The sequence below is a fragment of the Aspergillus pseudodeflectus genome, assembly GCF_044049435.1.
Source record: "Aspergillus pseudodeflectus strain CBS 756.74 chromosome Unknown BJX68scaffold_5, whole genome shotgun sequence".
Classification (NCBI taxonomy): domain Eukaryota; kingdom Fungi; phylum Ascomycota; class Eurotiomycetes; order Eurotiales; family Aspergillaceae; genus Aspergillus; species Aspergillus pseudodeflectus.
Genome location: NW_027263781.1, coordinates 980,320 through 1,007,946, shown reverse-complemented (window position 1 = coordinate 1,007,946; position 27,627 = coordinate 980,320). Strand labels below are relative to the sequence as shown.

The window sequence follows — 27,627 nt, the reverse complement described above, 5'->3', positions numbered from 1 at the left end:
CTTCAATCTTTTGGTTTAAAAAGAACTTTGATTCCCCCGAGATTAGCTTTGCTCCTTCATCTCCCTTCACCCCTGGGATTGAGGTGAGTCGGAAACTTTAAGCGAAGAGCGTGCACGTCACTAGCAACACAAAGTCCCATCAGTCTGTGCCGGATGGATAGACGGAGTAACAGATGTTGAGGATTATGATAGCACCAAGCCTTGGGCATCCGAGTACACGTCAACTGATCTTGGTGCAAAAAGTGGGATCTACGTCCGGATGTGGGGGGCGTCGATGAGATGGCATCAGATAGTAGATCCCCAGTGATCCAATCAAGAGAGCTTCAGGAGGAGATTCGGGGTGCACATGGATATCATCGGCTACATGGAATATTCCCCTTGGCGGACCAAAGGCCGGCTTCGTCAAGGCTACCTTCTTAGAGTAGCATCTGGCCCGAAAGGATCCCGATGCTTGCAATTGTGGCACTGCGCCTAGTACACATGGACGCCGTCAGGTCCCAATTATGGCCTCAGATTTAACTGGAAGAAGCCGGGGAGTAGCATCGACGGGCTTCTGGAACGTGGCACTTGAGAGACTCCTGGCCGGTGCCGTGGGGCCTCTCTTTATCGGATAGTTGAAATGAACACCATGGCGGCTTGCTCCTGTTGAGTAACCATCGAGAATGACGGACCTTCCCCGCCCTGACAGTTTTCAACGCCATAGGGTCCTCCGGAGACCACGCGTAACTCGGTTTGCGCTCACAATCCGGGGTCAGTAGATGATGGGGGTCGGCCGTACTACGGATAGATCTCCGAGGGCATCCGTATCAAGACGAAAGATGAATCTAACCAAAGCAAACCTGGTCCAGTATTAGCCTCTAAACATAAGCATGCCGTACAAGGATAAACTGAGAGCGGTTAGTGGAAGAAGACCCAACCTTGATGAGACTGGAATTCAGGGTCTGAACTCTGGAGTTGGAGGTTTCATGTGGCTGCTCAGCTCGGCAGAAGCGAGGAATTTCACCATCTCCGGGTTTTCGTTTGCAAGTTCAACAACCGCGTTTCCAAGGGGGCATGACCTTCCGCTTCTTACCACAAACACTGAAGGATTGTTAACAACCATTCAGCTACCATCCCAGCTCGCTCCAGCTGCGAGCTACTACGGATATTCTACTTTCTACTGATCGGTGGATCCCGGGAAGCTCGTCTTAATAAATTGACGAATATAAACGCAGACAGGGAGGCGATATCCTCGGGCCTGGACTGCTCTCACGGCCCAACTGGGACTTTCTCAGCCTCCCCATAGGCCCCGGAATAGTGCATACATGCTGGCTCCCTGTTCGTCTCTCAGGTCACTCACACTCCGATCCTTCGATGGCGAAAGAACGGAACAATTCCACGACCTTATGATTCGTCCCCGTGCAGCCTCAGCCCTGGCATTTTCCTGACCTCCGAGTCCCTTCTCTTACCTGAACGCCATTGGGCCACCCGCCTTGCACGCTTCACCATGTGGCGGCCTGTTGGTTTCTGGGGGCTGAAGCCATTCGAAACTACGCTAGGCGCATGCAGAGTTCAAAAGCCACCGAGCCAATTTAACGCATTCTCCACTTGTCTCGGGGATACGCAAGGGAATGCCGAATACTCTGGGCAAGTTCAATGGTGGATGAAGGTCAAAGCCCTTAATGGCTTTCAGGGCGAGGCCCTGCCATTGGCTCTTGAGCAACCCATACTGACAGAGTACAGTGTTTGCGAGCACTACGAGGACTCCCTCTGGGTTGCATTGTTAGCTCCTCCAGCCTATTTTTGTCTGGGAGGGCAGAGGTCGCATGATACCAATCTCCTTTTTAAAGAGGATTTCCATACCTCAGTGCGCGAGGTTAGCAGATTTCTCGTCCATTTTTCTACCCATAAACTATTGTACATTATTCTATACTTACATCAACCTTTAAAATGGCTCAGCATGCACGGTGTTGTCTACCCAGCTTTGGTGCCACTCTCGACGGCCCTAAACGACCCGTCTCAATCAAAGCAAAAACGACTCCAGCACAGAAAGCTACCTTGCTCTCCGCACTTGAACATAACTCGTTGGATCCGCTGCTGAAAACCGCTTGGGGATTGCTGCTCCACCGATACACTGGCCTCGAAGATATTTGTTTCGGCTATGAACGCCTTGGTGTTGACGAGTCTTCGAGAAAACATTTGTCAGACAAGAAAGAGCTTCTAACGTGTCGACTCAGCATTGACGAAAACGACTCAATTGAGACCATCCTGAACAGATCCACACGAGATGACAGCTTCAAGAATGGTCTTAGCTCAAATGAAGTCTGTCGTACCAACCACGATGATTATTCCCTATTCAATACTATTGTTCTGCTACGCGTATGCCGGAATCGCATGAAAGACGGAACTCCTGTGCGACCAGTACTGCCCACTACCCTCCCGGAGCAGGTATGTTATACGTCATAATCTTTAGTTCTGACTTAGCCGCCTGACTTTTTGACAGTGCCGTGTCCGACTCCATGTGAAGGTGCTGCAAAGAGATATCTGTATCTTCTTAGAATGGTGGAACACCGAGATTTCGGTGACACACATGGAGAGCATTACTTGCTACTTTGAGCAGGTACTAGATCAGGCTATCTTCAGTCAGGGCATAGCCGTAGCCGATACAGGATGTTTTTCAGAGCGTGACTGGTCACGGATCTGCAAATTCAACTCAACTCTTCCGCAGACTCATGACCGCTGTATACACGAGGTCATACAGGAGCAAGGGCAGCTTCACCCACAGCGCGAAGCTGTGTGCGCATGGGACGGGAGTCTAACCTTTGAAGAGCTGGACCATCTAGCCTCTAAGGTTGCATATTACCTACAATGCAATGGCGTTGGCCCCGAGACTCTTGTGGCCCTCTGTTTTGATAAATCGGTACGTACAATTCTTCGAGCCGAGGATTGACTACATCTTGCGGGTTGAAGGACTCTTTTCACGGATTTATATCGGCTTCGTCGTTATTATGACCTCGCTAATCATATATAGAAATGGAACATTGTGGCAATGCTCGGCGTCCTAAAAGCTGGAGGAGCGTTTGTTCCACTCGACCCGACTCATCCGACACCTCGCCTTCGCTCTTTAGTGAAATCTATCGACGGAAGGATTATGCTCTGCTCTAGAAATAGGGAGGAAGCATTGAACATGGTGGTAGAAAACCTGATATCGCTGGATGAGCAGTTACTCGACGGCATCTCTCTTCCGCCTGGAGGAGATATTAGATCAGGAGTTAAGAGCGAAAACGCAGCCTACTTAATCTTTACTTCTGGCTCAACTGGGCAACCCAAGGTCAGATTTCCGACTACTTTATGCTTGAGTTGTCTAACTTTCCTCAGGGCACCTTACTTGAGCATAGAGCGTTTGTTTCGTGTGCTGCCGTATTTGCCCCACGCATGAACTTTGATTCGGATTGCCGAAGCTTACAGTTTGCGGCCCACACTTTTGATGCAAGTCTTGCTGAATCGTTAGCACCGTTGATGCATGGAGGCTGTGTGTGTGTGCCAAACGATGGGGACCGCCTAAATAACGTTATTCACGCAATCAACGAGCTTCGAGCCAATAATGCCACCTTTACACCATCGTTTGTGAGGTTTATCAACCCGTCGGATGTTCCGGGAATGAAGACACTTATCCTAGCTGGAGAAGCGATGTCCATGGCTGATGTGGAGACGTGGTCGCATATCAATCTGATAAACGGATACGGGCCCAGTGAGGCTTCAGTTTGTGCTGCAATCAACACGAACGTCCGGATATCTGCTGATTGTGGGGATATTGGAGTGCCAACAAGCGTGCGCTTCTGGGTGGTAAGCCCGAATGATCACGATAAACTTGTTCCTGTTGGAAGTCCGGGCGAGTTACTACTCGAGGGTCCGAGCCTCGCTCGATGCTACTGGAATGACCCGCAGAAAACGGAGGAAGCTTTCATCTTCAACCCTGCATGGGCTTTACGCGATTCTCACTGCGGCGATCGCAGATTTTACAAGACTGGGGACTTGGTAATGTATAATTCCGATGTGGGTTCATTGACATTTTTAGGAAGGAAAGACACGCAGATCAAACTTCATGGCCAGCGGATTGAGCTAGGGGAGATAGAGAACAATATCAGCTCTCTTCCCAGGGTAAAGCACTGCTTGGCCTTCCTCTCCAAATCGGGCTCCGCCAGAGGGAAAATCGTGGCCGTGATCTCCATGCACAGCAACTCATCCCCCGACTCAGCGATACTGGAACCCTTACCTCAGGCGGAGAGATCACGAATTATCGCAGATCTTCGTGCTCATCTTTCCAAGCAACTTCCAACTTACATGATACCGGCGGTATGGTTATGTGTTCAAGCTATGCCATTACTCCCGTCAGGAAAGTTGAACAGAAAGGAGATTGTGAGCTGGGTCGCTCGCCAAACAGACAATGTCGAAGATCAGGCTTCTCTATGCGGTGATCACGAGCCTGAAAAAGCCTTCCACCGTGAAGACACGGTAGAGGATCGGATAGCGTCAATATGGAGTCGTGTTCTTAACATCCCTCGGCAGCAACTGGACCTCGAAGAGGGCTTTTTGAGCTTGGGTGGCGACTCTATTGCTGCTATCACTTGCATGGGTCATTGTAAAAAACAAGGGATGGGTATTACTGTGCAAGACGTGCTACAAAGCAAGTCTATTCGAGATCTGACGACGCGTGTCAAGGAGATCGACCAGCCAGTGGTGTACCATGAAGCGACTGAGGTATCCTTTGACCTTTCTCCTATCCAGAGACTTCATTTCATGACCCGGAGTGAGGGTCAAGGCTACTTTAATCAGGGTGTTCGTACCCGATTAAATAGACCGGTCCGTGAACACGATCTACAACGCGCCATTGAGACCCTTATTGAACGCCATTCTATGTTGCGAGCGCGCCTTGTCGAGTCGCCATTGGGCTCTCTTCAATTACGTATTACTACAGAGGTGAAGAGTTCATATCGTTTGCGAGCGTACGACAGTGGTAAGCAGTCTGACCTGGAAAACGCCATTTCAGAGAGCCAAGCGTGTATAAATGCGCTTGATGGACCTCTTCTCTCCGTGGACCTCTTCCAAGCCGAGCATGATGGTTGTTTCTTATCAATGGTTGCCCATCACTTGGTTGTTGACATCGTGTCTTGGAGGATTATTTTGGAGGATCTTGAAGACATCCTAATGAATCCTGAGGCAAAGACGCCCGGTACCAACTCCCTTCCATTTTCGACTTGGTGCCATCTACAAGATGAACGTTCACGGACTCTGGAATCAGTTTCGAGCGACCCTCCTGCCGTCGACTTTGCTTACTGGGGAATGGAAAACCAGGTGGCTACCTACGGAGATGCTACCTGTGAGACATTTGAGCTTGACACACACGATTCCCATATGATTCTACTGGACTGTCACAAAGCACTCGGAACCGAACCAATTGATATTTTACTCGCCTCGCTGCTGTACGCATTCGGTAGAACATTCAGGGACAGGTCGCTACCTGTCATCTATAATGAAGGCCACGGGCGAGAAGTTTGGGACTCATCTCTTGATATATCCCGCACAGTGGGCTGGTTCACAACATTGTTTCCAATCTCAATTCCTCGCCAGGCAGCAGAGGATCCGATCGACACAGTCATACATGTCAAAGACCTCCGCAGATCCGTTTCCGATAATGGAAGGCAAGATTTCGCAAGCCGCATTCTAGCAACAGGCTTGAACGGAAGATTGAAGCATCCAGTTCCCATGGAGATGTCATTCAACTATGTTGGCCAGCATCGTGATCTGCAACGACAAGATGGCCTCTTCCAACTCATGAACCAGATGGCTGGCGAAACAGGCCAAGGTGGAGGCTCATCAGACTATGGGAAAGACACTCCTCGATTTGCGCTTTTCGAAATCTCAGCGCTTGCCGTGAATGGAAGACTCCGCTTTGCATTCTCCTTCAGCAGGCACATGCTGCATCAAGAGAGTATCCGAAGATGGACCGCTAGCTGTAGTGATGTGCTTCGATCTCTTGGCAACAAACTTCGATCACTCACACCCAAGCCAACTTTGAGTAGTTATCCGATGCTTTCTTTGACGTACGAGGACCTCGATCACCTAGTTTCGGCAAAGCTACCAAGTATCGGCGTGAGGTCCCCAGACCTCGTTGAGGACATATATCCGTGTTCTCGCATGCAGCAGGCGATGTTGCTTGCGCAATCTCGAGATCACTCTCTCTACGCTGTTCATTCGACTTACGAAGTGAGAGGACTGGAAGATAAGCCTGATCCTATAAGACTTGCGATGGCATGGAGGATGGTCATTTCCCGCCATGCGATGCTTCGTACCTTGTTCGTGGACAACCTGACCACACAAGACCTATTCTCTCAGGTAGTGCTGAGGTCCTATGACCCGCCTTTGAGCCATTTGGCCTGTTTAGAAGACAAGGATGTGCTTCCAACCTTCAACAGTCAACTCCCTGCAGCCCACGACAAGCATAAACCCCACCATCGACTCACTACCTGCGAGACTGCAGAGGGCAGACTGTTTGTCAGGTTGGAACTGAGCCACGCGGCGATGGATGGTGTAACGATCTCAGTGATACTGAAAGATCTGCAGCGTGCCTACGACGGAAAACTGGATTATCACAGGCCATTGTTCAAGAATTACATCCACCATCTGCGCAACATCCAGCAAGCTAGCAGTCTCGCATACTGGCGGATGTACCTGGAGGGTGTCAAGCCTTGTCTCTTTCCTGCCCTTCTCGATGGTCAGACTGCCCCGCCAAAGGCATTCAAGACTATCCAGCTGAGCTTTGGCCTGTTCAATGAGCTGCAGGCTGTCTGCGAACGAAGACACCTTACCATGTCGACTGCCTTTACTGCCGCCTGGGGACTCACGCTTCGTCACTTCTGCAACTCAAACGACATCTGCTTCATCTATCTCGCATCCCTTAGGGACTCGACGGTTGAGGATATTGAGGTAGTTGTTGGGCCCGTGATTAATCTTCTTGCGCTTCGAATGAGGGTTTCCGGAAAGGACTCCGTGAGAGACATCCTGCAAACAGTCCAAGAAGATTGCCTGGAGCAGCTAAACCATAACTGTTTATATTTGGCCGACATTCAACAGGAGCTTAAACTCTCAGATACCGCCTTGCTCAATTCCGGAATCTCCTATCAAAGACCAGCCAAACTTGACATCAGGCACTCCGCAGACATACAATTCTCCCAAGTTGGCACGGTCCACGATCCCGCTGAGTACCCACTGTTTGTCAATGTTGTCGCCTCAGACAAGAGTGCAGACATTGAACTGAACTATTGGACGGACATGTTGTCTAATGGGAATGCACAAAATGTAGCCAGCATGTTTCTCAAGTGCTTGCATGACATTGTTCACCACCATGAAGAGCGAATTGACCAGCTAGAACCGCTTAGCGAGCGAAATCAGCAGCATATACGGAGATGGAACAAGCAGCCGCTTGAGGACCCCGAAATCAGTGTCGACGACCTTGTTCGTGAAAAGGCAGCTACCCACCCCGATGCCCAGGCCATTACAGCTTGGGATGGGCATTTCACATACTCTGACCTCGACAGATTGTCCTCAGGCCTGGCAATCTATCTTGAGCAGTTTGGTGTAACAACGGGAACCTTGGTGTCAGTCCGTATTGACAAATCCCGGTGGCAGGTTGTCGCTACCCTTGCTGTTCTGAGGGCGGGAGGAACTTGTGTCCCGCAAGAGGAGACTCGGCTCGAGAACAGTCTGGACAATTGGGCTCCCGAGAATGGCGTGCAGATCGCCCTCACGTCTCCATCCAATGCCGCATCATCAGAGGAGACGTACCCAGTCGTCATCACCATCGATGAGTCGCTGTTTGAGGCTCTTCCTGATTACGGTGCAGCGACCTATCAACAAAAAAGCCCTTCAAGTGAGGGATATGTTGTCTTCACCATAGATAACCTTGATCAAACCTCAGCGGTTGTTCTAAGCCAACGGTCGATTATAAGCCGAGCGGCAGCGTTTGCAGCGTCCCTCAGCCTGGATTCGAGAACGAGGACATTCCAATCCGCTCCGTATAGTTCTGATCTGTTCCTACAGGAATTGTTCGGCACAATGTTCAGTGGAGGCTGCCTCTGTATCTCCGAGAACGATCCCGCGTTGGGGTTATCAGAGTCAATCAACCAGACCAGCGCGAACTTCGTCTGCCTGACCCCATCGATAATTGCCAACTTGCGTCCTATGGATGTTTCAGGCATCCAGGTCCTTGCTCTCCATGGAGAGCTCCCGACAAGAGCGACCAAGGAAGTATGGTCGGAGAAAGTTCGGCTCCACAGCTTCTTCGGAATGGCCGAGTGCTCTTCCACTTGTATTCACGAGTCCGGATTCAACAAATCAGGCACATTACCGACCATTGGAACAAGCACGGGCTGCTGCTCATGGCTTGTTGATCCCTCAGAGCCCTCTCGCTTGGTGCCTGTGGGGTGTGTTGGCGAGCTCCTCATCGAAGGCCCTGGCGTCTCTCATGGTTATCTTTATGACGAAAGTCGAACAAAAGATAGGTTCATCAAGTTGGGCAACAACTATATGGGATCATTCTTGCTATCCTCAAAATCGTCTCTTCAGATGTTTCGAACGGGGCAATTGGCTCGATACAATTCCGATGGAACCCTAGTGTATCTCGGAAAGAGAGACCAGACAATTGACCAGGAGACACAAATGTTGGCTCTAGAGATAGAGCAGCGCTTGGAAGGCCTGGACCTGACGGACAAACGATGCGTTGTAGAAGCTCTTGATTTGCAGGGCAATAAATCTTCGGATAACTGCATTGCTATCTTCGTGGTGCCAACACAAGGCTCCTCAACCCTTGCCAACCAGAAGGAAGATGTGATGGCTCCGAAAAGTACTGAGTTTAACCAGCTCATTGTCAAGATTCAGACCCATCTTTCCAGCTCGCTGCCCTCAAGCAGCGTTCCTAGCCTCTATTTCCCCATCAATGTTCTGCCGCTGACAACCTTGGGAACGGTGAACCGCTACCTGTTGAGACATAGCGTGGAAACACTACCGGCGGAAATTTTGCTCGAATATGACTTTAAAAGGTTTGGAACCTTCTGGCGTCATGAGCTAGGGGGACTATCACCCTCAGGCTCGGGCTTGTTGCAGATTCCTGCTACCCAAGAGCAATTAGCTCTTAAGTATCTTGACAGCGGCCTCAGAATCCCTTGGGGTGGTTTGCTGCAAGCGGACAAGGCAAAAGCTCCTCTGCTCGGAGCCTGGGCATTAGCTGTCTACAGCTATACTCACTGCGAGGACATTGTAATAGGAGATGCGACAGCAGAAACAGCACGGATTGTACCTCGGCGAGTCAAGCTCAACAGCGTGGACAGTATCGCTGGGCATCTGGACCGAGTATCGTCTTCACTGGCCGCAGCCAAGCCATTTGAGAAGACATCCCTTTCCTCAATCAAGAACCTGAGCGCGGAAACAGCTCGAGCTTGCAGCTTTGAAACTATGCTTTTCGTTTCGGATCGAGTCGACCAGCAAAGCACCCTCCTAGAGCGCTTGGAGACCGAAGAAAACACATACTCTGAGCTTAGCGGCTGTCCACTTGTGATGCTCTGTACACTAGAGCAAGACGAGTTGCTCGTGACGGTCCGTTATGATGAAAAGGCTATGTATTCTTCGCAGGTTGCCCGACTAACGAGCCTGTTTGGTGAATTTTTGGAGCTCTTAAGATCAGCATCGACACTTCAAGAGCAAGTCAGCAATTTGGCGGAAATGGGCGAGGACATTCGTTTCCTCAACGACACGGTGGCCTATTGGAAGAATCAATTGACTGAGATCGAGCCATGCTTGTTCCCGGCATTGAGCCCTAGTGGAGCATCAACCAGGTTCAGCATGGAAAGTCTGAGGCTATCGAATTCCTCAAGGATACACAGCGCCTGCAAGCCTCTATCTATAACGCCCAGCGCTCTCCTTCAAGTGGTCTGGGGTCTAGTGCTTCGGTGCTATACAGGCTTGGAAGATGTGTGCTTCGGCTACTACGTCTCGCCTAAGAAAACCCCCAGTGGCATTCTACCTTGTCGGTTGAGCTTATACGACAGCCTGAAGCTCAAAGACACCATTTTGGGCCGAAAAGAAGACATGGACCGCTCATTGAAACATCGAATGCCGCTTTTCGAGATCCGCCGGGCCATTGGAATGGAGGACTCTCCGATATTCAACACTGCTTTCAGATACAGGAATTCCTCCGCAGGAGCAACAGAGTTTAGCAACACAATCCTGAATTCGAACAATAACGGGATGAGCCAGCACCTCATTGTTGTCACCGCAAGCGTCTCTGGTTCTTCTGGAGAAATCAACTTTGAGTACCAGCCATCATGCCTTTCGAGGAGCGATATCGACAGCATCCTTGACTGCTTCGAGCACACTCTGAACTCGGTACTCGCTACGCTAGGTTCAGACCGTCAGATTCAAAGTGTCGAGTTTTTCGGTCCACGTTCTTGCCAGAAGGTGGGCAAATGGAACGCAAATCTTCCACCTGAGCCCAAGCGATGTGCACCTGAAGTTATACAAGGCCAAGTCCATGCCCATCCAACGGCATCTGCTATATGCTCTTGGGATGGAAACTTCACATACGCTCAGCTTGACTTTCTGTCAACCAAGCTCGCGTGCCACTTGATGGACCGTGGTGTTGGGCCAGAGGTGTTTGTCGGCTTATGCTTTGAGAAATCAGCCTGGGCTATTGTTGCACAAGTTGCAGTACTGAAGGCCGGCGGAGTCTTCGCATCCATGGATCCTTCTCACCCTGAAAGCCGCTTGAAAGGCCTTGTTGACGATATCAATGCGCGTCTTGTACTGTGCTCGGCTCAATATTTGGAGAAAGTGTCACGGATAGCTGCTTCTGCGTTGGCCATCAATCAGGACACGGTTGGGCAGCTTTCAAATACATCAACTGCCAGGGACTTCCCATCCTTGAACATTCGAAATGCTGCTTACGCAATCTTTACATCTGGAACCACCGGAAAGCCCAAAGTAACTGTTCTTGAGCATGCTGCGCTCGGAATCGCTGCATCGTCGTTCACAGAAGCCTATGAAATGGGCCAAGGCACTCGCGTGATACAGTTCTCAAGCTACACTTTTGACGTCAGCATCTTTGAGACCATTATCACCATCATGACAGGTGGATGTATTTGCATCCCGCACGATGACGAGCGAATGAACGACCTTGCTGGGGCAATCAGAAGGATGGAGGCAAACATGATCGCTTGTACACCATCTGTGACCGACACCCTGGATCCAGCCAGTGTCCCGAGTTTGAGAACCATCATAAACGGGGGCGAGAAACTCACGGAAATCCACATTACTCGCTGGGCTGATAGAAATCATTTCAACGCGTATGGTCCCTCCGAGGCGACTATCATCGCCACTTCAAGTCGAAAGGTTGATCAGCAAGGAGCACGCCTTGACGATGACAGCAACTCGATTGGTACTGCGGTCTGCGGCAGAGCCTGGATCGTTGACCCTTACAACCATAACCGACTGCTTCCTGTTGGCGCTGTTGGAGAGCTAGTGCTAGAAGGGCACAATATTGCGCGGGGTTACCTCAACAACGAGAAGAAGACAAAAGAGGTATTTATCGATCAACCTCGGTGGTGCCGCACCCCAGGATTTCGAAACGTCTTTCGGCACACTGAACGAATGTACCGGACTGGAGACTTGGTACGCTATAAGTCTGATGGAAATATCTGCTTCATCTCTCGAATCGGCACACAAGTTAAGCTGAACGGTCAGCGTGTTGAGCTGGAGGAGATTGAGCAGCAATGCATCTCGCTGTCACCAGCAGGTACTCAGGTTGCAGTTGATATTGTAGTCCCAGAGACCAAGACCGTCTCCAAATGCTTGGCTGCTTTCTTCACGGTGAAGGAATCAGAGTCTCGAGGCAAAGCGTCGAAAAACGACGTATTATCCAACGTTCTACTTCCTGTCTCTGACACCATTCGGGCATCAATTGGAAAGCTCCAGGCATCTCTCAATCAAGCCCTTCCGCAGGTCATGATACCGAAATTTTACTTTCCTATGCGATACCTCCCTCTGGGTACTACTGGAAAGCTTGACCGGAAGGGACTTCGAAGGATGGCTGAGACCCTCACTAAGGAGCAGCTGAGACAGTACATGAACTCCACTTCCGGTCAAGAGCGGGCAACAGAAGAGGCAGTAGAGTCGACTCTTCGAGATCTTTGGGGAGAAGTCCTTCAGCTTGATCCGGGTTCGATCAGCGCTGCTGACAGCTTCTTCGCACTTGGTGGCGATTCCTTCTCCGCTATGAAGCTAGTTGGCACCGCAAGATCTCAAGATATCTCTTTGACCGTTGCTGATATCTATGGACATCCCATCCTGTCTGATCTCATTCAGTGTTGTGGAAGCGTCAAGGTTGAAGTCGAGAAACCAAGCCTAGAGCCATTCGCTCTTCTTCCTGACTCGGCGTCGCTACAGGCTATCATGGAGGAGATCTCCAGCCAGTGCGATGTCGCCGAAGAGACAATATCGGACGTTTATCCCTGCAGTGCTCTGCAGGAAGGCTTGATTACGCTTTCGATTCAGCATCAGGGAGCCTATATTGCTCGATCCACTTTCCAACTTGCTGCTACGGTTGATATTGGAAGATTCAAGTCTGCGTGGCAGCAAACCGTGGACGAATTTGACATTCTCCGGACGCGAATCGTGCACACTGAGGCGGCTGGATTCCTCCAGGTTGTGCTTCATAAGGAACGGATCTCGTGGACCATTGAGACGACGTTCGATGACCTGATGCAAGACACACTTGAGAGCAACGGAGGACTGTTGGCAAAATATGCCATTGTTCATCATGAGAACTCGGAGCGCTACTTTGTCTGGGTGGTCCATCACGCTCTCTATGATGGATGGAACGTTCAGCAGTTCTTGACAAGAGTCGAGAAGATCTATATGGGTACCCCGGCTCAAAACTCAACGGTGCCATACAAGTTCTTCATCGGTCATTTACACCAGCGGGATCTGACTCAATCGGATGAGTTCTGGAAGTCATACCTCCACGGCTTCTTCAGCCCTCCTTACCCTCCGCAGGCGAACAGGCTATCATATGATTCTAGCACACGAAATGTGCAACGTGCCAGGGTTGATCTCCCACAAGTATCTGGGGTATCTGGCCTTACCATTCCCGAGCTTATTCGTGCTGCATGGGCTATTGTGCTTTCCGTTCACACTGCCAATGAAGATGTCTGTTTTGGCGAAACCCTGATGGGTCGAAATATCGACATGCCCGGCATCACAGATGTGGCTGGACCAGTTTTGACGACAGTCCCCGTACGTATGACAGTCAATAACAAGCTTCCAGTGATCCAGTATCTGCATGATGTACGCCAAATGGCGGCGACGATGATCCCACATCAACATTCTGGGCTTCAGAGAATACAAAAACTAAGCAGTGACGCTGCCCTTGCTTGCAACTTCCAGAACCTGCTCGTGATTCAATCGAATGATGTCCAACTCAGCGAGGATATTTGGAGGCCTGAAAACTTTGAAGTCAGAAGCGACTTTTTGACTCACCCTCTTGTTGTTGAGTGCACACTTTCCCGTTCTGACTTAGTGATTCAGGCCTACCACGATGAGGTAGCGCTCGATATTTGGCACGCGAAAAGACTGGTCGAACAGTTTAGCTTTGTACTAGAGCAACTCATCAATGTTCCCCAGGAGAGTTCAATTACAGTTGGTGATATTGATGTCACTAGTCCTCTAGACAAGAGGGAGATTGCATTGTGGAATCAGCGACAAGTGCAGTGCGTCGACAGATGTTCTCATGACATTATCAGCGAACAGGCACTCAGGCAGCCGCACGCTCCTGCTATCTGCTCCTGGGATGGCGATCTTACCTACCACGAGATGTTGGACCTCGCCTTCCCTTTCGCGAGATATCTTGTCTCTTGCGGAGTAGGTCCCGAGACCTTTGTGCCAGTTTGTCTGGATAAGTCTCTATGGGCAATGGTCACTATTTTGAGCGTTCTGCTCGCAGGAGGCGCTTTTGTTCCTCTTGATCCTTCGCATCCGACCTCCAGGCACAAGGAAATCCTAGCTGAGGTGGATGCAGACATCATTCTGTGCTCTCCACAACACCGCAGCCGCTACCTTGGATCCGTCAGTACAATTATAGCCGTCAGCAAGGAAACGATCAAGGCCTATGGTGCAATCAAAAGTAGCACGAAGCCGCATGCCAAGGCAACCCCGTCAAACATGGCCTATGCTATTTTCACCTCAGGAAGTACAGGGCGCCCAAAAGGCATAGTCATTGAGCACCGCTCGGTTTGCAGCAGTGTCTTAGCCTTTGCTCCTGTCAAAGACCTAGGCGCCAATTCCAGGGTCTTCCAATTTGCTTCTCTCACATTCGACGCTGCCATCCTGGAAGTCCTTGGCACATTGATGCTTGGAGGCTGCATTTGTGTCCCTAGTGAGGATGAGCGTCTGAACGATATCTCAGGCGCTATGCAACGAATGAAGGTCTCCTGGACGTTTTTGACACCCTCTGTTGCTTCCATTATTGAGCCATCATCTGTGCCATCACTCAAGGTGCTTTCGTTGGGAGGAGAGAAGCTTTCCCGGGAAGTGGTGGCTAAGTGGGCGAATCATGTGAAGCTGTTTGGAGGCTATGGTCCGACTGAAACCGTCATATTTGCTGTTGTGAATAGTGATTTTGTCAACCATGATGCAGCCTGCATCGGTTATGGGATTCCATGTACCCTAACCTGGATTGTCGATCCCGAAGACCATAACCGACTCACCCCCCTGGGCGCGATTGGGGAACTCGCCTTGGAAGGGCCAGCTCTTGCAAGGGAGTACCTCAAGAACCCCAACAAAAACGCAGAAGCCTTCGTCAATGAACCTGCTTGGGTGAAAGACTTCCCCAGTACCTTGCCCTCGCCCAGGAGGATCTACAAAACGGGCGACCTGGTTAGGTACAACACTGATGGGTCGGTTGAGTATCTTGGTCGCAAGGACCACCAGGTCAAGCTGCATGGACAGCGGATGGAGCTAGGGGAGATTGAACATCGCTTGCTTGATAGCCCGAATGTCCGTCATGCTCTTGTGATTTTACCACAGACAGGCCGCCTCAAGCAGAAGTTGGTTGGCGTCTTGTCTTTGAACGCGCTTGCCACGGAGTCAGGTCTCAACTCCGGCGGTGCGTTGGAGCTCCTGAGCCCTAACGACATGGCGAGAGTTGGACAACGGGAAATCAGCGCAATCCAAAAAAGTATCGAAGAGCAGCTACCTATATACATGGTCCCACAAGCTTGGGCGGTTGTCAAGAATTTTCCGATGCTTGTTTCTGGAAAGTTGGACAGGAGGAGAGTCACTCATTGGATTGACCACCTCGAGGAGTCTGCATACAATCGCATTATGCAAGATTACGAAGATGTGACTCCTGATACTGCTGAGCAAGAAGATCATGGTAATGCCAACTCGACAGTTGAAATTATTCGAGATACCTTTGCTCAGGTCCTGAATCTGCCCTTACACAAGGTTGATCCAAGTCGATCGTTCATCAACCTGGGTGGCGATAGCATTACCGGGATGGCCGTCGTGTCAAAGGCACGTAAGAGCGGCTTGAACTTGCCTCTCAACCGTGTTCTGCAAAGCAAATCTATAGAGTCGCTTTCTCTGTGCTGCGAGGCGAAAAGTCCGGAAGCACAGAAGGCGAAAGAGTCGATGGTCTCTTTCAGACTCTCTCCAATTCAGGAGTTATTCTTCCGCGCATCCCCTAGCGCACCCAAGTCCTCGGGTCGATTCAATCAGAGCATGACGGTTCAGCTTACTCGAAAAATCCAGCCGAGTGTCCTGAAGAATGCGGTTCACGCCCTTGTCCAGAAGCATTCCATGTTTAGGGCACGCTTCAGCAAGTCAGCGGATGGAACTTGGCAACAGAGAATTACAGATGTGAGTACTATTCCCTCCACCTCCTGGGAACAGAGGTAATTATTTATCGTAGGACGTCAAATCTTCGTTCACGTTCCGCACTCGTTCAATCAGGAGTCAGAGCGATATGTCGAGCAACATCGTGGATAGCCAATGCTCCGTTGACATCCAAATGGGACCAGTGCTTGCCGCAGAACTTTTCGAGGGTGATGGGCCGCAGATTCTCTTCCTCACAGCCAGCCATTTATGCGTTGATGTTGTCTCCTGGCGCACTGCACTGCAGGAACTTGAAGACTTCGTCAATACTGGATCTATATCCGCAAGTGCACCATTATCCTTCCAATCTTGGTGTAGCCTGCAGTTAGATAACAGTAAAGTCGTCAAAAATCCCCTTGATGTTGCTTTCCAACCTCCGGACCTGGATTATTGGGGTATGAATGGCCGGCCAAACAACTACGGGCATGTCAAGATGGATACCTTCACCTTGGACAAATCAACCACGTCATTCATCTCCCAGGGCTGTCATCATGTTCTCCGCACCGAAACTATTGAAGTCCTGCTTGCTGTCGTGCTTCACTCCTTCAATCTTACATTCGCAGACAGAGATACTCCGACAGTCTACAATGAAGGTCATGGACGTGAAGTCTGGGGTCCAGCTGATCCTTCGGAAACAATTGGATGGTTTACTACCTTATCCCCTCTCCATGTTCGACCGACCTTAGGTGAGATTTGATTGATACTTTCCGCGCGTGTATAATATTGACTATCTATAGACTTCTTCGATACCCTGAAGCGTGTGAAGGACACAAGACGGCGAGCAGCGGAATCCTACCGGACCTTCTTCGCTCGAAATATCCTGTATTCCAGCAGCAACAACGAGGCCAACAAGTTCCCTGTTCCGCTTGAGGTTCTGTTCAACTACCTTGGTAAACTTCAACAACTAGAGCGTACCGACTCGTTGTTCCAGCATCACGGCGATGTCTTCGATCCAGAAGCCCTGTTGTCGACAGGAGATATGGGCCCAGAGACACCGAGGTTCGCGCTGTTTGAAATTTCCGCGCTGATAGTAAAGGAGCAGCTGCATGTCTCGTTTACATACAATTACAACATGCAACACCAGGCTCGAATCCAGACCTGGATCAGCGAGTGCAAGCACGTGCTCGAAACAGACTTGCTAACACTAAGAACCTGTTCACCGGAGCCTACCCTAAGCGATTATCCTTTACTCCCCACCACGTACGACGGGCTGAAGAAATTGACTAACGCCGTTCTTCCAAGACTCAACATAGAACATTGGGACCGGGTGGAAGACATCTACCCCTGTTCCCCTGTACAGGAGGGCATACTCCTCAGTCAAGTTCGGGATCCGCAGGGGTATACGTTTAATGCTGTCTTTGAAGTGCATTCTGCTGGCAACCATCATGGCATTGATCTCGCAAAGCTCAAGAGAGCGTGGTCTATGGTTGTCGCTCGGCACTCAGTTCTTAGAACAGCATTCATCGACAGCGAGTGCAAAGGAAGTTCGTTCGACCAGCTTGTTCTCAAAAGGGTCAATGAAACCGCGATTGAGATTGAGTGTGACGATTCATATGCGGTTGACAGAATTGATGGCATCCGCATGCAAGGCACCAGCTCAAACATCTGCCACCAGTTGGTATTCTGCAAGACATCTACCGGCAGAGTGCTTCTCAAGGTTGAGATGAATCATGCCATCATCGACGGGGGATCAATGTCTATCCTGCTGAGAGACCTAGCATTGGCCTACAGTAATCGCCTCCCATCCGGACCAGGGCCGCTGTTCAGTGAGTATATTAAGTATACCAGGACCGAGTCACAAAGCGATGCTCTAGCCTACTGGAAGCGGCATCTGTCTGGTGTTCGTCCTTGCCACCTTTCCGTCTCCGCGAGCAACAACGGCGTCCGTGAGCTTGGCTCTTGCATGATGGCATTTGATCGTTTTGCTGAACTTCAGCGCTTCTGCGAAGTCAACTCCATAACGTTCGCGAACCTCACTCTGTCCGCGTGGGCGATAGCCCTCCGCAGCTACACCAAGTCCGACGACGTTTGTTTCGGGTACCCTTCTACCGGGCGTGATCTACCTGTTCCTGGAATCCAGGAAGCGGTTGGAATCTTTATCAACACCCTGTGCTGCCGTGTACGGTTCCAAACCGGCCAAACGTTCCTCGACCTGTCCAAGTCCGTGCAGAATGATCATATTCAGAGCCTCTCGTTTCAGCGCGCTTCGCTTGCAGAAATTCAGCATGCACTTGGTGAACGCGGAAAGCCCCTCTTCAATACGTGTATTTCGATTCAAAGTCACACAGACGACAGTTTCGCGGATGCAGACCTTTCCTTCGAGTTCTTGAAGGCATACGACCCCACTGAGGTAAGATATCATAGTGCTCCAATCATTATACGACTGTACACTAATTTAAGGTCATAGTACCCTATCACTGTAAATGTGGAGACTGCCCGAGGCCGCGAAGGGATACTCTTGAGGTATTGGGCGGACGCTGTGTCAGAGGCAGAAGCGACTGCCCTCGCCCAATCGATAGCTAAGGTGCTTACTTGCTTCGTTGAGACTCCGTCCAGGTTTATTTCCGACCTGAAGCTCCACGGAAAGGAGCCGTCTACAGCCTTGCAGCAACTTATGGATCGGGACTGCATAGAAGAGCTGATTGACAAGCGCATCAAAGCTATTCTCGGCCAGATGCTCAAAGACGGCAAGCTTGGTGCACCCTGGGTCAAGGAGCATGATGCGGACCTACCAAAGGACTTCTTCTACGCCGAGAAGGGACTTGAAGATTCGCTTAAGGGGATAGTCGTGGCGAGGCAGAGAACACCTTCAGGCTCTACTCTTACACTCGCCTCTGACTACCGTTCCCCGAATGACCTTGAGAAACAGCTTTGGCGACTTTGGGGCATAATCCTAGGGTTACCGCCACACCCTGTCAAATACCATGACAGCTTTTTCAAACTTGGCGGTGACAGTATCACCGCCATGAAGCTCGTTAGCTCAGCACGAGAGGAGGGTGTCAGTCTGAGTGTGTCCGACGTCTTCAGGAACCCGATATTTGAGGACATGGTAGCTTTCCTCAGCAAACAAGCAATAAAGCCTGCAGCCCCGAGCACGAAACCAAAGCATGAGCTGACCGAGAAGTTTGCTGAAGACACGCCACCCAGCCTGTCAAGTAGCGAGTCTTCTCAAGAAATCTCCATCTTGAGGCCCATCGAGCCCGATGCTACATCGCTGCGAGCAGCAATATGCCCGAAGATCGGTGTGTTTAAGGGAGGAATTGTCGACATTCTACCTGTCACGGACTTCCAATCTCTTTCAATCACCGCGACTATGTTTGAGTCCAGATGGATGTTGAACTATTTCTATCTTGACGGAAAGGGCTCCTTGGATATTAGACGTCTCAGGGAAAGCTTCCTGCGCGTCGTTGATGCCTTTGACATACTTCGCACGGTCTTCGTCTGCTACCATGGGCAATTCTTCCAAGTCGTCCTTCGCAAGATTCGGCCAGATATCTTCGTGCACGAGACTGATAAGAGTCTTGACGAGTACACTAAATCTCTGCAACAGCGAGACCGGGACCAGCCACCGGGTCAGGGAGAGCAGAATGTACAGTTCTACGTTGTCCGAAAGACTAACAGCGACGAGCATCGCATCCTGGTTCGAATGTCACATGCGCAATTTGATGGTGTCTGCCTGTCAAAGATCATGACCGCCATCAAAATGGCCTATGAAGGATGTCCTATCACGCCTTCATCCTACCTGAACTATATGCGAATTCTGCCTGGTACGATTACCCCTGAACATTATCGACACTGGGCCACTCTGCTCAAGGGGTCCAACATGACGCAAGTTATCCAGCGAGACAGGCCGAACACCTTCCAGGATGTAGGTGGTTTCGCTGAGCAAAAGAAGACAATCGAGATCCCTTCAACAGCAACGGAGAATATTACTATTGCGACTGTCATGCAATCGGCATGGGCAATAACCCTCGCAAAGCTGTCTGCTCAGGACGACGTTGTCTTTGGTCTTACCGTCAATGGTCGGAATGCCGTTCCTGGACTCGAGAACACAATCGGTCCTTGCCTCAACTTTATCCCCATCAGGGTCCGCTTTAGAGATCGTTGGACTGCCTTGGATTTGTTCCGCTTCTTGCAAGACCAGCAGGTGTCCAACATGCCCTACGAATCTTTAGGGTTCAGGGAGATCATCAGACGCTGCACGGACTGGCCGGATTCGACGTTCTTTACAACTACGGTGTTGCACCAGAACGTCGATTACGAAGGCCAAATGCAGCTGGACAATAATACCTACAAGATGGGTGGTGTAGGTGTGATCGACAACTTTACGGACCTCACACTCTTCTCCAAACCAGTCGCTGGCCAGCCTAATCAGATCGCCATCTCACTTGGGTACTCGCTCAAGGGTCCTCTGCACCCCACTTTCGTCTCTACAGTCCTCGACATGGTCTCGGATACTGCACAGAGTCTCGTTGCCAACCCTAACGTTATACTTCCTTCCCCGTCTACACTTCGCTCTCTACCTCTTCAGCTCGTCGAGGATACCTCCACCAGCCCCAGCAGCGACAACCTCCTGTCTTCTCTAAACAACCGCAGCTTATCCGAGATCCTTGCTCACTCAGAGCTCCTTACCCGAATCTGGCAGCAAGTCCTACCATCCCGATCATCCACGGGGAAACCACAAACATCATATCAGCTTGATTCTTCTTTCTTCCGCCTCGGCGGCGACATCGTGAACATGGCGCAAATCGTCTGGATCTTGGAGCAGGAGACGAACCTGCACGTTCGCCTCGAGGACCTTCTCGCACATCCCACCTTCCTCGGCCAGATGGCCGTCTTGGCCTTGTATACCACGAAGCGTGACGCGCAGGGCAACAACCCCGAAGCTGCTCCTGCTTATGCTTCTGATGCTGACTCGACTGTCGTGTCGGTTAGTGGGCGCAACGTCGCGCCACCTGTTCCTGTGAAGAGTGACAATTGGAGCGCTCTGGATAGAGCTAGGATTTTGGCAAAGAAGCTTACCAGATTTGGTGGCTTGTCTACACGAGTGTGATTCTTTTCTGATATTCTCATATTTTGTTGCTGTCTAGCATGGTCTCATGCCTTTCATTGATTTTGATGTTTGCTTGATGTATTTATTATATTTTTACTATGTATATGATATATAAGGAGTATATACTATTCATTATGACCTACCATGTCCACATAAACCCACACTTTATCACCGGGGTATAACCTAGCCAACGAAACCAAAAATAGATCAAAATTCTAAGCCGGATAAACAGAAGCCCTCGACCACTTCCCCCTCTTCCGGATCCTCAACCCAAACACATAAAACAAGTACGGGATCGGAATCAACGCAATCGCCACAAACCCCAACACACTCGACGCCCACGGCACCCCCAGATTCCGAAACATGCTTGTCGCAAACAAGGGGAAACACCCGGCAAAGACACTCCGCAGAAAGGTATTCGCCGCAATCGCACTCGCCGAAACAGTCGGGAACGTATCGATCAGGTAGTTCAGTGCCGCTTGGAAGATCGTGAAGAAGCCCAATCCCATGCATGCGCCGCCGATCATTGATGGGAACCAGTGAATGGAGAGTTGGGACGTCCACCCGAAGATGAATAGTCCTGCGGCGAAGACGACGGAGCCGAGCATCATAGGTGGAAGACGGGCTTCGGGGACTGGCCGGTTCCCATTCGCCTTGAATCGCGAGATGTAGAACTTCTGATTCGCAAGATTGATACACGCACCGAAGAGAATACCCACTAGGTATGCGAGGAAGGGTAGTGCGCCAACAACTTGGTTCCAGCCGCGAACTTCCTGGAAGACGACGGGGAAGGAGGCGAGGGAGAGGTAGAGGATCCCGTAGACGAAGGAGGCGTAGAGGGCGACGAGGAAGCAGATAGGTGTGGTAAGGAGGGCGAAGGGGCGGAGTAGGTACTTGTTTCCGAGTTCTTTGAGGGTGACGTCCCATTCTTCGTGGCGGGCGTGGAGGGCCCAATTTCCGGTTTGGAAGCGCAGGCGCCGCGCTTTGTAGACGAGGAGTGTTGGGGGGTAGGATTCATCGAGGAAGAGGATGTCGAGGGTTAGGAAGAACATCATCATTATGCCGGTTATCTTCGGGACGTTAGTTTGATCTGCAATGGCTGGGGTGACAAGAGGGACGAACGTATTGAGTCCATCGCCAGCCCAGATAACTTTGTGTGATTGCGCCTCCCACAATAGGACCTAGCACGGGTCCACCGACGACAGCCATGGCATAACCGACTATCGCGGCACCTCGTTGCTCAGGAGTCCAAATGTCGCTGAGGACGCCGCCAGTATTTGTGACGGGTGCGGAGCCAAAGAACCCAGTGAAGAAGCGAGTGAGCATTAGGGTTTGAACGTCCTTGGACGTTGCGCTGCCGAATGAAAAGCATGCGGCTATGAAGTACGGTGCTAGAACGGCGGGTTTGCGGCCGTAAACTTCAGATAGCGGAGCCCATACTAAGGGACCGAGTCCTGAGTTCGTGGAGTATACGTTAGCTGTGCGGAGGATTGAAATCGGTTATAGCGTTAAGACGTACCAAATCCGAAGAGAAGCAGCGATGTGCCTAACGTACTGACTTCTTCGCCTACCCCGAACTGCGAACTGACTCCTTCAGTGCCGGTTGAATAACTACGACTCGCGTTAGTCGTTGCGATGATATACTTCACCTTGTATAGATAGTGTCGCTAATCTTACATGGCACTCGCCCAAGTCGCACCTATCACACACCCAGCATATTAGCACCGTCCGCCACAAAGTCCAGGCAAAAGGCATACACACCCATCGTAGTCAACCCATACAACACCGTCGTGATTGCCTTCTTCCGAAATCCCCAGTTTAACGGCCGATAAGGATCGTCAGGGCCCTCAAAGTCGACGATCACGTCATCTGTCGTTTTAGTATGTGACAGCGGATGCGAAAAGCGGGCCGTCTGCCCCGGTTCTCGACTGCGGATCCTGGAGACGACGGACTGCGCGCGCTGTTCGAGCGAGAGGCCGGAGGTTGCAGTGGTTTGTTTCTCTAGGGCGCTGAGATTCCGGTCGTACTCAGACCCACGGTCGTGCTCGTGCTCATCATCTTCGAGGGATGAATCGATGTCTCGGGAGGAGGAGGATGCGCCTGATGTGAGATCATCGTCTCTTGCCATATTCAAGCGCAACCTTCGAGGCGGAACTCGACAATAAACCGTAGAGAGAAGAAAGTCGCTACTCAGATTGCAGACACACAGGACCAAAAAAATGTTAGTCAAAATCCGGCTCAGACGTCACTGGTCACCACTACTCCTCCAAATCCAACCCCAGTATTCTGGGCGAGCCAACGGTTAATAAACCTTTGGCAAGCAGGAACCATAGCTTAACTAGTCCCCGGCTTTCGCACTCCATCATGCATTAAAGGCTTCTAGCGCGTGGATCCAGACTCTCTGGAGCTCTGGGGTCTTGGGAACGAAGCCGTCTTAACCGATCCTGAAGTCCACAAGCAGTATCGGACGCTCCGTCGGCTGTCCGATAACGCTAGGCACGCGATTCGTTCGAAGGATGTACGTGGAGTCTGGTGATCATCGGCATGGAGAGAATGACAATGACAAGGGTCGAGCTTTGAGATGGTGTTGAGCTTCAGAGTGGTGGTAACTTGTAAGTCTGCGCTGCGCAGGAGTTGGGCTGTCTTGGCGATAATTCCTCAGTTCCTCGCATTATCACCACCGGCCTTGTTTCATCCCAATGATGCGCTACGTTGAGGAGAACACTCATTATGGTAATGAAGCATTGCGGGTCCACTTTTAGCCAAGAGGCAAAAAGTCTAGAAATTGGCCACGGAATCTTTTCCGACGGTGGGCTCCGATGAGCAAAGCCTTAGTGGGTGCCACTGGGACAACGAGGAGCGGCATCGGATGCATCCGATGAGTGAGTATGCGTAGGCGCCCAGACACCATGTTGCTCATTCGAGGAAATCATGATCAATATTAGTTCAATTGACGCTTTCTATCGGTTGCATACTAAGCGAATGTACATGTACACCATGCGTCCTATTCATATATACCATCCTCACTCCACCTTGGTAGAGTTCTGAACTTCCCACTTTGCGACAGCCTCCAGCGCAGCCGTCACCTTGAGCCCAAACCGTGCCTCCTGCTCATAGCTCTCCCAGCGAGCTGCCTTTTGCAGGTTCTCCTTACATTCCCGTACCAGCTCCTTCTCTGCCGCGGCCGGGTCCTCGGATTCCGAAGCTTTCGATGCCGGTCCGCCGTGCTGTGCAATGTACGTTGGACGCTCCATCCATAGGTTGGCAGCCATCTCGAAGTAGGCGACTGGGTACACCCAGTCGTCCTTGTGACGGCCCTTGAATGTTGATTTGTCCAGGGTGAAAATCGAGGTCCGGATGATCTCTTTTGCCTCGTCGTGGCGCCGCATCGAGCGCAAAACACCCGCGCGCAGGATCTGGTAGATACCTTTCTCCTCAGGTCCCTCACGGGACCAGGTTCGGTTCGCGTCACTTTCAGACCATGAGAGTCTAGCCAAAGAGTCCTCCAGCTGCTCTTGGGTCATCCGGCTATGGCCGTTCCAGAAGAATATCATCTCTTCAATAGGGTCGACACCCACAGCGTCCACGAGCGGCACACCCCACTCCTTAGCTCGCGCTTCCCATTTGGCGATTTTACGGACAACGAAGACATCAAATGGCAGTTGCCGCGCCATGAACTTCTTCGTTCCTGCAAACTGAGGGGCTTTTTGTAACAGCTTCACTGCCCGGTCGGCGTGAGCGGTGGCTTTCTCTGGATCTGTCGCGGCGAGCTCTCTGTATAGACTAATATGGCAAGTCGCTGCTATGTAATAGTACAGTGCACGAGACCAAGAGTTGAGGTCGGCACACTTATAGCTGTTAGCGTATTATTTAATAGAAGATTGCGTAAAAACAAACCTCGATGAATGCGTCAGAACACTGCTCATACTCATGAAGATACATGGCATTCATGCTCTTTTCAAACACCTTCAGTGCCTCAACCTGTTTTAGTGGGCTGTGTTCCTCTGTATATAGGAGTTCTAGTGCAACATCAAGTCTCTTGTTGGCGCCATGCATGCGAGATTCCTCAAGAAGCCAAAGTTGGCTTTTAGGAAACCGTTCCCGCATCCGGGTAAGAAGGGCCTCAAGTCGTTCTTGAGGATAACCCTGGATGTCTCCGTCTTTTCCAGGGATAGCGTCCGGCATAATATCGCAGTAGCGGACAAAGGCGTTGTAATAACCAAGAAGCGATAAAGCCGCGATCGCACCCGGCAGATTCTCAAACTTGCTCGATTGCCAGAGGAGCCTTAGTGCTCGGTCCTTGTCGCCGTAGAACCCGACGATGCTAAGCAGTCTGCTGAAAGCGGGAGGTACCATGGAAATGAGCAAAAGCAGGACCCCGAAGCAAAAACTAGCACCGGAGTGCACGAACACATCGATCGGGTTTTTGAAGATATCGGACTCGGGGTCGTGGTTAATCAAGTCTGATGTGCTCGTACTGCTCGAGATTGGAATAGAGCCTGGGGGACCAGCCTCTTCCAAGTTTAACTTAGACAGGTCCTTATGAACATCTTCCTCGTCGGCATGCTTCAAAGATGGAGTCGGAGAAGGGGTGTTTTGAACACCACTCTGCCTCGATTGCATGAACTTTTCTTCCATCTTCAGGATTGCGTCCAGCGCAAAGTAAGCCTTTCTTAACTTGTAGAATGCTTTGATGCTCTCTGTGAGACTCTCGTTGAGGACGCCGACAACAGCAGCCTGGAGTTGTGCCATTGCCTGGCACAGCACGAATTCGGTCCCTGGCGCATATATCTCTGAGCGATAAAATTCTCCCGAATGTGAGGTGTTTTTGGCCCTCTGTTGGTCGCTGTACGCTTTGTTTTCGGCATCATTAAGGCGTTCAGCCGCTATAAAATATGAGTTCTTGCTACAAATAATGGCATGGAGCGACTGAGGGCCCCATACCTTGACGCATGATATCTTGCTCGAAACCCAGAGTTGCCCTGATAAACATCACCACGGCTTTCCCAAGCTATGAGGAAATGCCAAGTCAGTCACACACAATTGCGATCCAAAAGAGAGGTGCGTAGGTGATAGACCCAATACCTGGTGAAAGGCTGAGTTCCGCCCATTAAGGCCTTCTTCGGCACCATCAACATCATCGTTGAGGATAAGCTCCGCAGCTGTTAAAGAAAATCCGAAAAGGGTCATGATTAGCGCATCCATAGATGACGATCCCGAAGTCGAGAACATAGATCTCGCATACCTTGAATTGCATCGAGCACTATCACCCAAACGGGGACATCAGCAGTTGAATTTGAAAGAGCGTAATGTTAACAAGGTGACTTACAGTCTTGTAGCTCTGACTGAGGATCAAGCGATTGCGTCGAGCCATTGGGGCTAGGCTTCTTACCCCCAAACCAAGCGCCAAACATCTTGTTTTAAAGAGCAGAAGTTTGTCGCGTGAGAGCAAGGATCCAAAGAGTTGAAGCCAAAAGTAAAAGAGGTTAAATCGTTAGGTGGATCAGGGTGCAAGCCGAACGGTCCGAAACCATAAACCGCAAGGTGAGGACGGAGGGATTCCCATCAGATACTAGTTAGGAAGGACGGGTGGCCCTGTCTCGAGCAATTTATACGAGAAAAGAGGAGGAGGGGATCGAAAGGCTGGTACTCTGATAAACTTATAAGAGGCTCTGAGGCTTGAAACATGAGAAAAGGAAGCGATCAAATGAGCCTGGCTAGCCGTGGTCCACCGGGGAGGCGGAGCATCGTCAGCTTCTGATTGCGAGCTGAGCAGAAAGGAATCTCCCAGATACGGTCAGTATCGATGATGTACCGGAGGATCACAAACAATGCGGGGTTCATGGGATCCCCTGGCAGTTCAGAAACGATTTTATGTCAAACAAGCCTCCAATTGAAACAGAACCTCTCACGGGCCTCTTGCTGGCTCATTACAACAATCGTATTCTGCCGCTTTTGACCGCAGCGGCCACCCTCGTTCCGACGGGAAAAAGTCCCTTCAGGGTTCAGTGACATCATATTCTTCGAAATTATGCACACTTGTGACTGCTAACATTCCTACGGCCTTCTGGTGAGGTGAGGCAGAATCTTGCTGTCTGACCACCTCGACTCGCACGTACAGCCTCGCCTCCGCTCGATTTCCAGTCAGGAGACCAGGCAGACATTCTTGACTCGAACTCGCTGAGTCCAGGCAGCAATACGGAACAAAGAGGCCCTTGAAGGAAAGATAAGGAGCAAGCCATATAGTACTGGGTGTAACCAGACCCAAAGTAGAACCAGGGTCAGGCTCCCAACATTATTGACACCAGTTTGCTATAAATAATCTGTTCCGCGAGGCTAAGGTGCTATTTCAACCAATTTGAACGTGATCCCCCATCCGTAGAGTATATTTCGCACATAGAAAATCGTAGATTGGTGCATAACAGATCGTTCAATCCTTGACCAAAGGCTTCGGATTCGAGTAGATATTGGAAACAGCCGCTAGTAATCGAGGAGCAAGCCAAGAAATTGCCAGTACAAGGTGAGAAACCAAGTCGCAGCAAGAGGGTCTTCCGCAAGAATTTGAAGAAGAAAAAAATACATAAAAAGGAAGACAGCAGAGTTTGTATGTATAA

At 50.6% G+C, this 27,627-nt stretch overlaps 3 protein-coding genes across 3 annotated transcripts; 1 reads left to right on the top strand and 2 right to left on the bottom strand.

The window, feature by feature from the left end:
• Positions 1-1,929: 1,929 nt before the first annotated feature.
• On the top strand, positions 1,930-21,013 carry nrps1 (nonribosomal peptide synthase Pes1; the record flags this gene model as incomplete). The annotated part of the gene is made up of 8 exons (XM_071044563.1): positions 1,930-2,427; positions 2,483-2,899; positions 3,011-3,310; positions 3,358-7,029; positions 7,114-15,945; positions 15,998-16,646; positions 16,698-18,310; positions 18,368-21,013. 8 exons carry the CDS (start codon positions 1,930-1,932, stop codon positions 21,011-21,013), a joined length of 18,627 nt encoding a protein of 6,208 aa, XP_070903578.1.
• A 215-nt stretch (positions 21,014-21,228) lies between these two features.
• Positions 21,229-23,141, bottom strand: BJX68DRAFT_262933 (MFS transporter; the record flags this gene model as incomplete). The annotated part of the gene is made up of 5 exons (XM_071044562.1): positions 21,229-22,083; positions 22,136-22,467; positions 22,533-22,624; positions 22,691-22,712; positions 22,775-23,141. The coding sequence occupies 5 exons, from the start codon at positions 23,139-23,141 to the stop codon at positions 21,229-21,231; spliced, it is 1,668 nt and encodes a 555-aa protein (XP_070903577.1).
• An 801-nt stretch (positions 23,142-23,942) lies between these two features.
• On the bottom strand, positions 23,943-26,985 carry BJX68DRAFT_228609 (TTC39/IML2 family protein). The gene is made up of 6 exons (XM_071038893.1): positions 26,343-26,985; positions 26,259-26,276; positions 26,099-26,175; positions 25,958-26,024; positions 24,911-25,899; positions 23,943-24,861 (listed from the first exon to the last, which is right to left on the bottom strand). Exons 1-6 carry the CDS (start codon positions 26,425-26,427, stop codon positions 24,037-24,039), a joined length of 2,061 nt encoding a protein of 686 aa, XP_070903576.1. The 5' UTR covers positions 26,428-26,985; the 3' UTR covers positions 23,943-24,036.
• Between the last annotated feature and the right edge of the window lie 642 nt (positions 26,986-27,627).